Source organism: Teleopsis dalmanni, chromosome 1, assembly GCF_002237135.1.
Source record: "Teleopsis dalmanni isolate 2A chromosome 1, ASM223713v2, whole genome shotgun sequence".
In the NCBI taxonomy this organism is placed as follows: Eukaryota; Metazoa; Arthropoda; class Insecta; order Diptera; family Diopsidae; genus Teleopsis; species Teleopsis dalmanni.
The window spans coordinates 170,863,977-170,877,440 of NC_051846.1; the positions used below are offsets into that span (position 1 = coordinate 170,863,977).

Genomic DNA, 13,464 nt, shown 5'->3' on the forward strand with positions numbered 1-13,464 from the left:
AACTGCAAGAGCTTCCTTTAAAGAACATTTTAGGGTTTTTCAAAAGTACAAGGCGGTGTTTTAACCTTTAAGTTATTATACGGTAATATAATGAACTAGTTGAATCATCATGATCGTTGACATAACCCAATCTAACCTAACCTATTTTAAATATTTGCAGAATGATTAAAATTATTTAAAGATCTTGGCCAGTTCCTTGATCTAATTTTAAAAAGCATTTAAGTTTTACCACCGGTGCAAACTCGGAGTTTTTCTATACGGTAATATATCGCTGATACAACACTAACGTAACTGCATTATACCTATATGAATTATCTACCAATTGACAATAATGTTTTAAGGATTTTGGTCAGCTCCATGATTTACTTTTAAAGAGTGTTTAGACTATGCTTAAGATTTAAAGTAGTTTTTAAACGTCTGATTTCTTTTATGGTAATCAAATAGAGGTATTGGATTACCGGTATAACATTTATTAATTTATTAATTATTCGTCGATTCTATACTTTTTTGAGGATCTTGGCCAGCTGCAGGAGCTCCATTTAAAAACATTTTGAGCTTTGCTAACAGTTTAGGATAGTTTTTATATTTCTGATTTCTTTCTAGGTAACCCAATAGAGCTAAGTGGATTATTGGGATCATCGGTATAATATTTATTAATTATTCGTCGATTGTCTATACTTTTTTGAGGAGCTTGGCCAGCTGCTGGAGTTCCATTTAAAATTATTTTGAGCTTTGCTAACAGTTTAGGATAGTTTTTATATCTCTGAGATCTTTCTAGGTAACCCAATAGAGCTAAGTGGATTATTAGGATCACCGGTATAACATTTATTTACTTTTTTGAGGATCTTGACCAGCTGCAGCAGCTCCATTTAAAAACATATTGAGCTTTGCTAACAGTTTACGATGGTTTTTAAACCTCTGATTTCTACCTAGGTAACTCAATAGAGCTAAGTGGATTATTGGGATCATCGGTATAATATTTATTAATTTATTAATTATTCGTCGATTGTCTATACTTTTTTGAGGAGCTTGGCCAGCTGCTGGAGTTCCATTTAAAATTATTTTGAGCTTTGCTAACAGTTTAGGATAGTTTTTATATCTCTGAGATCTTTCTAGGTAACCCAATAGAGCTAAGTGGATTATTAGGATCACCGGTATAACATTTATTTACTTTTTTGAGGATCTTGACCAGCTGCAGCAGCTCCATTTAAAAACATATTGAGCTTTGCTAACAGTTTACGATGGTTTTTAAACCTCTGATTTCTACCTAGGTAACTCAATAGAGCTAAGTGGATTATTGGGATCATCGGTATAATATTTATTAATTTATTAATTATTCGTCGATTCTATACTTTTTTGAGGATCTTGGCCAGCTGCAGGTGCTCCATTTAAAATTATTTTGAGCTTTGCTAACAGTTTAGTATAGTTTTTACATCTCTGATTTCTTTCTAGGTAACCCAATAGAGCTAAGTGGATTATAGGGTTCACCGGTATAACATTTATTTACTTTTTTGAGGATCTTGACCAGCTGCAGCAGCTCCATTTAAAAACATATTGAGCTTTGCTAACAGTTTACGATGGTTTTTAAACCTCTGATTTCTACCTAGGTAACTCAATAGAGCTAAGTGGATTATTGGGATCATCGGTATAATATTTATTAATTTATTAATTATTCGTCGATTCTATACTTTTTTGAGGATCTTGGCCAGCTGCAGGTGCTCCATTTAAAATTATTTTGAGCTTTGCTAACAGTTTAGTATAGTTTTTACATCTCTGATTTCTTTCTAGGTAACCCAATAGAGCTAAGTGGATTATAGGGTTCACCGGTATAATCTAACTTAACTTAACCTAAGCTATTATTAAATTTTTAAAATAATCTTAGCTTTTTAGTAGAAAACTGTATTTGTGTCATTGCAGTGCGAATGATGAGCTTTCATACAAACTCTTCATCAACAATTGTTTGCAGTTTTATTTTTAGTTAATATTGCTTTAATTCGTATAAGTTAATGGAAAAAATTTAAACAATTTAAAATATTTAGATAACACGTTTAATATAGAATTATTTTATATTGTACTTATTTAATAATTTACAAAACTAGGCGGCATAATTTACTCCTATTGAGCTTTTTTGGTTTTATTTGAGCTTATTTGAGTGACTACTCACTCAATTGTAAGAAATCATCTGTTTGCGGTCTACGCTCACTAAAAACAGTCGGCAATGTACATTGGAGCTTCCAAATATAATTTGTTTTATTTATTCTATTTTTAGTGATTAAAGTGGAAAAACAAATTTTTAAAAGTTTTGCTTATATTTTTGTTATACCTATAATTTCATAAGTTTGTTTTGTATTAATTTTTATTGCTTCGATTCAATATATATAAGTGCTTCTCAATAGAAAAACAATTATTTCTCACTATATTTAAATTCGTAAGTTCAAAATGGAATATTTAAATAAATATAAATATGTATTTAAACAAATAGCGAACAGAACAGATATGCCACATACTAACATGCATATTAATAACATAAAAACAGAAAAAAATGTCTCAAGTGGCGTTTTTATGGTACGAATATGACGACGACTGACGTACATATGCATTTATCAAGTTTTGTTGTTTTTGGCATATTCTGGCAAAGTACTTTGCACTTCTCTAGTTTTCCTTTAATTAATAAGAAATTTTCCAAGTAGTTGGTAAATATGTTATAACCTTGATTAAAGGACAATATTCGTTTATTTTCTTATCTCTTTTTAGTTTAAATTACGCATTTCTGTTCTGTAATTTGCATTAAAAATGATGAACTTACGGCAAGCAATAAAAATATCAAATAATACAGCTATTAGGTAAGTTGACATACGTACATACGTACATACGTACATGTGTGCATGCATAATAATATAATATTAACAATTATGTGCTAAAATATAAAGAAAATATTTATACATATGTGTATGTATGTGTGCGTGCACCTGTTTACAGAGCAATAGCAACAACAACGCCGCTAAGGGAAGGCGACTCTTGGTTATCAAAAATTTTTGTACGTAAAATCGAACCAACGAAAGAATCACACAGTCGCATGCTTAGTGACAAGGAAATTATCTATGCCTTACATACGCATAATGTGCGTCCAGACTCGATGGGACAATATTTATCTAATTAGTAAGTTAAACATATCAACAAATACAATTACAATTATTTAATAAAATTCTTATTTTATTTTCATAATTTTAGCAAGAAATCTGTACAACTTATAAATGCCAAAAGTAATTCCTTGTCTTGCAATTTGGTTGCTTCATGGCAAGTTCAAGTTGGAGACATGGATCAGTGTTTACATCTCTGGAAATACACAGGCGGCTTTGAGAAAATTGATCAGGCAAAAGAAGATTTGTGGCATGACGCAGTAGGTTTGAACAATTTTTTTCATTATTATCATTATTATCATTTATTATCATTTTTTCATTTTAATATATTCATCACATTATACATTTGTGCATTTAAGTTAATAAGCTCATTTTTTTTGAAATCCATTAAATATGCATTATTTACATACGTTTTAGTAACTCTATTAATGGACCGACGAGAAAAAAAATCAATGTTTTGTTAACAAATGAGAACGAGAAAATTAATAAATAAGTACGACTTTTTTTTATCATATACATTAATTGTGTGTATACCTGAACTAATAGATAAAAAATTGATAACTCAACTTTTAGAAAGGTTTTAGCTAAACTGCTAATTTTATTATCAAATTTTTATTTTAGTTATACTTGTGTATTATCTTTAATAATATTTGTCCAAACGGTATAATAGACAACAGCATAAAACCAGGCTTGTCCTAATCGGTAAAATCTGCTGTAGTATATGTCTACCGGCCAAAAGAGGCAAAAAAAAACTCTGTAAATTAGGTTCTATATCACTTTTTATTGACGCAACGGGGTTTAGACACCTATTCTTAACCCAGAAGGCGGCGCTATAGACCTGAAAGTCGCAGCGTCACATCCCCTAACAATAATAATATAAAATATATCTACCGGCGCTCTAATTAGGATCAAATCAACGAAATAATTTGAAAAACTGTATTTATACATATAAAATATAACTTCATTATATATAATTATACATGAATTATTGACTATTTAACAAAAAAAAATTTTTTTTTAATTATTGAAATTATTTGATAGTCTTCCTGAAGTATACTTACGACTCTGGTACTAATCACTAGTGATCTATGTCGAAAAAGCCTGACCCTTTTTATTTTATTTGGGACACCAAAACGAGACATTTTAACTATTAGGTTATCGTACCAGACCTTTTCAAATGTCTTGGCAACATCCACCGAGAGTGAGAGTCGGTGACATTGCTATTAATTGGAAGGACAGCATTAAATACTTAGGAATCACATTTGATAAGCGGTTCAGTTAATATAAGCACATACAAGTCAAAAAAAGTAGTTGCGCAAAAACACTGCACTGCTTACAACCGCTTTTCAAACACAACAACCTTAGCATGAAGAACAGAAAGCTGATCTACAGCCAGATAATTAGACCAACACTACTTTATGGGTGTGTCGCGTATAGCAAAGCTACCGACTTTACTATCCAAAAGCTATAAGTTGCTCAAAGTCAGGCTCTCCAAAGGCTTGTCAAAGTACCATGGTACATCCGCACGAATGACATGCTAAGAGACCTTAGAATAGATCCGGTCAAAAAGTACATAAGGGACAGAGCTCTGAAGCTATATGCGAAAACCGACAGACTGCCCTACTTAACACTATCTAATCTCAGAGTAATCACTAAATACATAGATAATACTGACAAGTTACCTGAAAAGAATGAAGCAGGAGATTATCTCTGCTTAGATGCGGATACGATCTCTAATGACAATATATATGATTGTCCGTTCTGCTAGGTCGGTAGTTATAATATTTGTCTGAATTTAGGATGCCGTCAATAGCTGTCATTGTGACTTTCACATTAATCGTGGTCATAGTGTTCCTCTCTCTGGAAGCTAGTACCTTGTTTATTTTCTGTGTTATTCTTTCTGGGAATAAAAACTAACCTACGATATTTTAACAGAATACAATTAAAACATTGAGAAAATCTATAATTTCCAAGCAATAACCCAATTGCCACTAGTTGTTTTCCCCAATCATGTTTATAGTCCTCTTTTGTAATCAGTAACATTTCTACCTTTTCCTTTATTTACACTTGGTCCATTACAAATTCCGAATTGTCCCAATACTTTTTTTAAACTGTTATCACCAGATCATATACAAAAAATTTCTTTCTGTTATCAGTTAAAATTGAACTTTGTTATAGGAATAAATTGTTAACAGATGTGCTCTATGCTCCACCAATTAGGGCAAAGTTACTTATATATAATTTTGACTCGTACAGAATAAAAGTACGCGATGTGTCTGTTTGTAAATTTATAAAAGACATAGTTAGTTCAGCAGTTAATGCTTACATTAAGTATCGAGTAGTGATCACGTAAACATGCGATAGAAATTGTGTACTTTTAAAAAATGATGGCGACAGAAAAATCAAAACGAAATGAAAGGACATTTAGAAATTTGTTGACAATAAAAAAATCATTACTATTAACCAGAAAACTACTGTAAATCAATGCCTCAATGCCTGGATGTTTGACTATACATAGAGATATACAGTCAAACTTCCATAATTTGAAGCACCATTTTGCAAAGGTTCGACTTATGGGGACTTCGAGTTAAGGAATTGTATGTAATTTATTATACCATATATATATATAGTCAAACTTCCATAGTTTAAAGTACCATTTAATATATATTAATAATAATAATTATATGATATATAATAACATATTAATTATTAATATAATATTATTATATATAATTAATAGTAAAAAATTTTATGCTCGTTTACTTTAATATAGAATATTTCCCCATTTATAATTACTAATTAATTATTATATATATATTAATAATAATATATATTATTATTAAAATATATATATATATTATATATATATATCCATAACTTAAAGTACCATTTTGCAAAGAAAAGGTTCGACTTATGGCGACTTCGAGTTAAAGAATTGTATGTAATTTATTATATATATATATAAATATATAATCATATATATATTTGACTATATATATATATATAGTTATAATTAATTATAATATATATATATTAATAATTATTAATTGTTATTATTAATATATATATATATATGTATATATAATAATTATAATCTTTATATATTATATAAAGTAATATATTATTAGTATATATAATTAATAGTAAAAAATTTTTTGCTCGCTTACTTTAATAAATAATATTTCCCCATTTACAATTTAAATATTTAAATTCGTGTATCAAACAAAATATTAAATTTTATTTATTTTATAATTTAGGATTATTTGGGTTTGATGAATGAACGTTCTAAATTTTTACGCTCCCGCCATTTGCAGTATTTGTTGCCATTTAGCTATTGGCCCCAAATTGAGAGCCGCACCGGCAAAAATATTTATGAAATGCGGTAAGAAAGCATTAAGAAAATATGTTACCACTTACCTTTTCATATAAAAATTTTTTTTTAGTTCCTACCGACTTAAGCCTGGTACAATGATTGAATGGGGCAATAACTGGGCGCGTGCTATTAACTTTCGACAAAATAACAACGAAGCTTTTGCAGGATTTTTCTCACAAATTGGACGTCTTTATAATGTACATCATATTTGGTGTAAGCAATTAAATAGTTTTTCTATTTCTATTATATTATATTAAAATCAACAAAAAAAATAAAACTATTTATTATAGGCTATAAATCTTTGCAAGATCGTAAAGAAACACGAGAAGCTGCTTGGCGTTCACCCGGTTGGGATGAGTGTGTCGCATACACTGTGCCTCTAATACGTGAAATGCACTGCCGCGTTTTGTCGCCAACTGAATTTTCGCCAACACAATAATTTTATAAATCATTTTATTTTAAATCGCACAAGAATTAGTTTGTAAATAATTGCATTGGATAAATCTATATAGAGTTTTTGAAAGTGAATTGGGAATAAACTTATAACGATTTAATTTTTGAAATGTCATTGTACAGTTGAGATTATAGTTTAAACATTCATTGCCGTTGCGTATATAAAAAACATCCGTACATTATTAAAGATCATGTTTTGTTATCGATTGAATTAATAAGTAGTCAGCTGTACGTACTGTTAAAATTGTTATAACACTATATCAAATTATATTATTGTAATAATGAAGCATTTATTATGTGAAATAAAAAGAATTTATTAAAGTAATTTTACACCTGTCTTGCACTAAGCGAAGTGACAAATACGACTGGCTCAATAAACCAATTGCTCATTGAACATACCTTACTTATTGGGAGATCTTTGTTATGAATGATGGAAAGATAGAAACCAAAAAATCTAATAAGAATCCTTGCATCGCCGGTGAATAAATTATCTTTGTATAAGGACTAAAAACAAAGCACAAAAAAAAATATTAATTGAAATGAATGACGTCATGGGTTGGGGCAATTGTATAAAAAAAATGAATGCGAACGAAATATTAAAATTAACTACAAAAATATTAAGATGTATATTTAAAAAAAAAGAGTTCCTCTTATTTTCATGGTACAAATAAAAAGTTAAGTTTAGTTGTTGACTTTACAAAAATTTGATATCTTCTTACGCCCATTTAAAATTTATATAAATTATTTATTGTTTTTACTCTAATTAGATTGTGGGTATTTGGCAATACCCAAAACAGCTGTATGGTCAGCCAAAAATTTATTTAATTAAAGTAATATAAAAATGAATTTTAGTTGAAATGAATTTAGAATGATCAGCAATCATTAATCAAACTAAACAAATAGTCTGTCATATTTACATAAATTAAATATTATTATAAATAATAGTATAGACAAGTGGTTCCCAATCGGTGTTCCCTTGGTTAAAAATGGTCTGTGATATATAGCCATATATCACCGTTGGTATGTAACAGGTATAGATACATAGCTTATAGTTTGTTCACTGAAACCTCACTTGTTAGAAAATAAAGACAAAAAATTTCCAAGTTATTATATAACTATTTTATAGTCTATATAATGTACCTATGCACTTATAAAATATTTATTATATACTTGATATTATATACTGTAATATAAGCATATGAATATTATATACTTATATTCATTATGCATTATACCAGAGATGCATAAATCATATTAAAATAATCATACAATTTATTATTCTTATTCAAAAATATCATAACGGTCCGTGGTCAAAAAAGTTTGGAACCCACTGGTAGGTCATTTTATCACTATAGGTCTGTTTTTTAACTCGAAATATTATAAAAAATATTTAAATAAAAAACGGTAATTTTGTTGTAAATTTCAAACAAAAATTATAGTTTATTTTTTAAAACTGATATTACAATCTACTTTGTAGACAATTTTTAGTGTAATAGGAGGGAAACTTAAAAGAAGAGAAAAATTAGTTCGAAAAAACAAATACTTGTAAATATCATTGTTCATCAAAAAAATAATCACTCAATAAATTTTCAGGTCATGTTGCATCTAAGCTTATTATAATATGCGGACAATCTATTGTTTATATTATAATAAATACAAAAAATATGCGTTAGTAAAAATTTAAAAAATAACGTATTTTTACTAACATCGGTAACACCGCTGTACTAAAAAAAATAAAATGTTTAATTTTTATTGCGTACAACATATGAAATTATTATTAATTATTTATTTTAATCATTATTCAAATATTTTTTATAATTTTTTATTATTATTTTAAAATTATACAATATACAATTTTTAATTTATATTTTTTCGTTGACAAAAATATTTTATTTACCCTGCATTTATTAAAAACCGCTGTAATGACAAATACTCCAGCGGCTCACTGTCAACTAAATGTACTTAAAATACCCGCACGTGTTTATTTTTACATAGCATTTAAGAAAACAAGTCGTGTTTAGCATTGTTGTGAAATATTTATCAGCTTTTTAAAATTACAAAAAATGGAATATATCGATATGAAGACTTCTACGGAGGAAGACAAGCAGCAGGCAATGATTTTGTGCTGCGAGTGTGGTGTCCTAATTCAGCCAAATCCTTCAAATATGTGTGCAACTTGTCTACGTACTCATGTTGATATTACCGAGTCGATTCCAAAACAAGCTATTTTACATTTCTGTCGTAATTGTGAACGATATCTTCAACCACCTGGAGAATGGGTGAGTGCAGCATTGGAGTCGCGTGAACTATTGGCACTATGTATCAAAAAGTTGAAAGGTCTAAAGGAAGTAAAACTTGTTGACGCTGGTTTTGTTTGGACTGAACCGCATTCGAAGCGTATAAAAGTGAAATTAACAGTACATGGTGAAATATCTGGTGGCACAGTGTTACAACAAGTATTCATAGTTGAATTTACTGTACAAAATCAAATGTGTGATGACTGCCATCGAACAGAGGCAAAAGATTTTTGGCGCTGCCTGGTGCAAATACGTCAAAGAGCAGAAAACAAGAAAACATTCTACTATTTGGAACAATTAATTTTGAAACATAAAGCACACGAAAGAACACTTGGCATAAAACCAATACATGGTGGTTTGGATTTTTATTATGCAAACGAAAATCATGCGCGTAAAATGATTGATTTCCTACAAGCTATGGTGCCCGTAAAAGTCACAACATCGAAGCGTTTAATATCACACGATATACACAGTAACAATTATAATTACAAATATACTTGGTCTGTAGAAATTGCGCCTATATCGAAGGACAGCGCAGTATGTTTACCAAAAAAATTGCGACATCAATTGGGAAACTTGTCACCCATTTGTCTTATTTATAAAGTAGCAAGTGGAATACATTTAATTGATCCATTAACAGCGCAAATCTCTGAATTATCTGGACAAGCCTATTTCCGTGCACCATTTTCAGCTATTTGTAATCCTAATCAATTAGTAGAATATATAGTTATGGATATTGAAATAATTTTGGATAAAGATCGCAAAAGTTACCCTGGACAAGGACAATTATCATTTAAGCATGTACCTTGTGATATATGGCTTGTGCGTGCATCAGAGCTGGGTGTCAATGAAAACACAACACATACTCGTTCACACTTAGGTCATTTACTAAAAGTCGGTGATTCTGTTCTGGGTTACAATTTGGGTGATACAAATTTAAATGATCCTGAATTTGAAAAACTTACATCTGATGAAATACCAGACATTATTTTGGTGCGTAAATGCTACTCAGATCGGCAAACTCGTACAAATCAACGTAATTGGAAACTTAAACATCTTGCAGATGAGGCCACCGATGAACGTAGTAAACACGATTATCATGAGTTTTTGGAAGATTTGGAGGAAGATCCAGATTATCGGAAAAACGTTAATATATATCGTGATGCACAGAAAGTTCCTGTTGACATTGGCGACACACTGGCCTTTAACGATAATATACCGCGCATAACATTAGCTGAAATGTTGGAAGACATGACTTTAGAGTGTGCGGATGATGAAATGGGCGATGATGTCGATGAGCAAATGTAAATAGTGTACATTTTAATGTAATTGTATCATTGTTAATAGTATATTTCATATATATACAAAATCTTAATAAATCAATATTTTATTTAAGAATTAATATTAACAAACTTGTTGATCTAATATTTGAAAATTTTCTAATGCGTTCTTTACAATTGGTATAATATGTTTTCGAGTTGCTTTAATATTGTTTTGCAGATAAAATTGTCCACCTAAAAAGCAACAACTATTAACATGTTGTAAGTCCAATGACGGATCTTTCGAATTTAACAATTCATTCTCTATCTTTGCGCATAACTTCGGAGAATTTATATTTATTATACCAATGTCTCGTTTTACAGTTCCGTCATCTTCCCGTACAAACATGCCAATAAGCAACACAATTGCACAATTATTTTCCATTGCGAACTCTCTAAGAGATTCTGCAGCTTGTGGTTTAAGTATAAAATCTTGTACTTGTAATGGAAAGCCTGGCATTGCGATTTTTAAACTTTCATTAGAATTTGTTATTATTTTCAAATCTTTACGTAGAAGTTGCGAAGCAGTTAAATGACTTATATCAGCTCTAGCCGTGCGTAACATATCAAAGATGTCAGATCTTGACATATTATAATCGGTTTTATGTAAAATTTTTTCAATAGCTTCACAAACCGTTGAATCTTTTGTTGTAGCACGACCTGCTGCACTCGAAAAATTTACAGTATCCAAAATAATGGTGTTACGTAGTAACTCAAGTGGTAAATAGTATTTATTAATGTCATTTTCAGTTGATATATTTTTTAAAAACAACTCGCCAATCAATGTCGCACACGAACCAACTAATTGTATATTTGTTTTACAAGTCTCAGGTAGTTTAGCTGTTTCGTCTAATGGCCGATGATCAAATACCTCAGCACAATGCGTTGCAAATGGCGAAACATGATGATCCACCAATATAAATTCACTACGCTTTATAAGTTCATCTTGCATGTCATCACGGAAAGTGAGATTTTCCACTTGTATTTGATATTTGTTAAATAAAAAATTAACTTCAGTTTTTAACTGATAGTCTTTACGTGGTATATTTAAAATTGGTATAAAATTTTTAGCTGTTGTAGTTAATGATTTTAATTTATTTTCATGGTAAAAGTAAGCTAAACACAGCGCACTAACTGCTGAATCCAAATCGCATGATTCATTACCAATAACTATGCATAATGATTCCTATAAAATAAATAATTAAAAAATTGCTTATTATGTGTAACATAAAATTTACACTAGCTGCAAATAACCTCCGAGCTTCTTTTAAAAATGTTAACATTTTTATTTATTTTCGATTTGTTTACATAAATACGAGATGGAACATAATTAAATTTGACAGCCGCGAGGTGTCAAAAACGAAAGTGCTGTCAAAAACGACGATGCCGACAAAAACGAAGGTGCTGTGAAAAAGACGCCGCCAAAAATGGATTGCTGACATTCACAATGGCTAGTTTATTGTAAAGAATATTCTTTGGTTGAACGTTTTTTGATATGTTTATGATCGAGTTACTCTATAACACGATATCTATTTAATGCAATTTATCAAAAGAGATTTTGAAAGAAAAATTGAAAAGATCATCTCTAGCGATATTGTTATTAGCACAAATGTTAAAATACAGTAAATGTTAACTTAATTGGATCCATTATTTATTATTCGTATTCAAGACATCTTATAATATTGAAAAAATAGTTTGCATATTTTATTATTGAAAATTATGAAAAATGTGTAGCAAAAAATTAAATTATTTACACATAAACTCTAAAATGAGATACTATTTATTAACAATAGTTATATTGTTGATAAATACATAAATAGTCATATTTTATCTTGTAAAGGATCAATACGCAATTGTATGTGCAAATCTTCTTATACGCGATTCTTATATTTACAATTTTTGAACGATGTCTTGCTTTATTTCTAGACATACATTGCCAGTATTATTGGTATAATGCTCGTACGATTGTTTGCTTTATGCTGCAATACCCAGCGTGTCTATCGTCATAATTACTATTGTATCATTCTTTGGTTTCATTAATTGAGGCGCTATGTTCCACTAGGAGACAAGTGTTAGGACAGCAATAAATAAATAAATAATTATTTTTAGAAATTTTTTTTTGGAAAACATAAGCTTCTCACTTAAGCATTAAATACCGCTCAAATATTTGCACGACATCTCTTTCCTAACAGCAAAGTTTTCTTTAGATGGCATTTGCATGTTGCTCCTTCAGCGGCAAATTTGGATTTCTTGGGCATCTGCAAAAGTTGTTTAGGCAATGTATCAGATACCATGTTAAGCTTATCTTGTCGGTGCCGCACATCAAATTGATGTTTATGCAAATCGATTGCTAATTTCGCAATTACTTCAGTGGGCTTTCTGCTTAAAGTTAATAATTTTAATGCCACTTCATCGGTCACAATAGTGAATCGGTATCCTTCAAGATACGGCCTAAAACTTTTAATTCCATACGCGATTGCTAAACATTCCTTTTGTATATGTGGATACTCTATCTCTGCTGGAGTTAGATATCGACTGGCGTATTCTATGACACGTTCTCTTCCTTCAATTTTTTGTGTCACTACCGCCCATATTTTTCCCTCACTTACATCAGTCTGGAGGCAGAATTTCCGATTAAAGTCGGGACAGGTTAAAGTTGGTGCCTCAGTTAATTCTATTTTAATTCTGTCGAATGCTTTTTGCTGTATCTCACCCCAATTCCAAAATGTATTTTTCGTAAGCATGTTTATCAACGGTTCCATTATATGGTCGAAATTGAATACAAACCGCCGATACCAATATGATATCTCAATGAATTGTCTTAGTTGACCGATATTATTTGGTGGTTGAATATCGCGTATGGCTGCAACTTTATCGGGATC

General features: G+C 30.0%; 3 protein-coding genes across 3 annotated transcripts; 2 read left to right on the forward strand and 1 right to left on the reverse strand.

Annotated features, from left to right (window-relative positions):
• Positions 1 to 2,171: 2,171 nt before the first annotated feature.
• Positions 2,172 to 7,369, forward strand: LOC119670113 (protein NipSnap). Its single transcript, XM_038080238.1, has 7 exons — positions 2,172 to 2,428; positions 2,755 to 2,843; positions 2,980 to 3,159; positions 3,232 to 3,400; positions 6,398 to 6,522; positions 6,584 to 6,726; positions 6,804 to 7,369. The coding sequence occupies exons 2-7, from the start codon at positions 2,794 to 2,796 to the stop codon at positions 6,950 to 6,952; spliced, it is 816 nt and encodes a 271-aa protein (XP_037936166.1). The 5' UTR covers positions 2,172 to 2,428; positions 2,755 to 2,793; the 3' UTR covers positions 6,953 to 7,369.
• A 1,487-nt stretch (positions 7,370 to 8,856) lies between these two features.
• LOC119670114 (60S ribosomal export protein NMD3) lies at positions 8,857 to 10,665 on the forward strand. The gene has a single exon (XM_038080239.1). It carries the CDS (start codon positions 9,030 to 9,032, stop codon positions 10,569 to 10,571), a length of 1,542 nt encoding a protein of 513 aa, XP_037936167.1. The 5' UTR covers positions 8,857 to 9,029; the 3' UTR covers positions 10,572 to 10,665.
• Positions 10,654 to 11,926, reverse strand: LOC119670115 (exopolyphosphatase PRUNE1). The gene is made up of 2 exons (XM_038080240.1): positions 11,821 to 11,926; positions 10,654 to 11,768 (listed from the first exon to the last, which is right to left on the reverse strand). Exons 1-2 carry the CDS (start codon positions 11,863 to 11,865, stop codon positions 10,668 to 10,670), a joined length of 1,146 nt encoding a protein of 381 aa, XP_037936168.1. The 5' UTR covers positions 11,866 to 11,926; the 3' UTR covers positions 10,654 to 10,667.
• Between the last annotated feature and the right edge of the window lie 1,538 nt (positions 11,927 to 13,464).

Excerpts from the sequence above, each read along its gene's own strand:
- LOC119670113 (XM_038080238.1), top strand. The coding sequence starts at position 2,794 with ATGATGAACTTACGGCAAGCAATAAAAATATCAAATAATACAGCTATT. Across the intron at positions 2,844-2,979 it reads TCAAATAATACAGCTATTAG|AGCAATAGCAACAACAACGC; the intron begins GTAAGTTGACAT and ends ACCTGTTTACAG. Across the intron at positions 6,727-6,803 it reads TAATGTACATCATATTTGGT|GCTATAAATCTTTGCAAGAT; the intron begins GTAAGCAATTAA and ends TATTTATTATAG.
- LOC119670114 (XM_038080239.1), top strand. The coding sequence starts at position 9,030 with ATGGAATATATCGATATGAAGACTTCTACGGAGGAAGACAAGCAGCAG.
- LOC119670115 (XM_038080240.1), bottom strand. The coding sequence starts at position 11,865 with ATGTTAACATTTTTAAAAGAAGCTCGGAGGTTATTTGCAGCTAGT. Across the intron at positions 11,769-11,820 it reads GGAGGTTATTTGCAGCTAGT|GAATCATTATGCATAGTTAT; the intron begins GTAAATTTTATG and ends TTTATTTTATAG.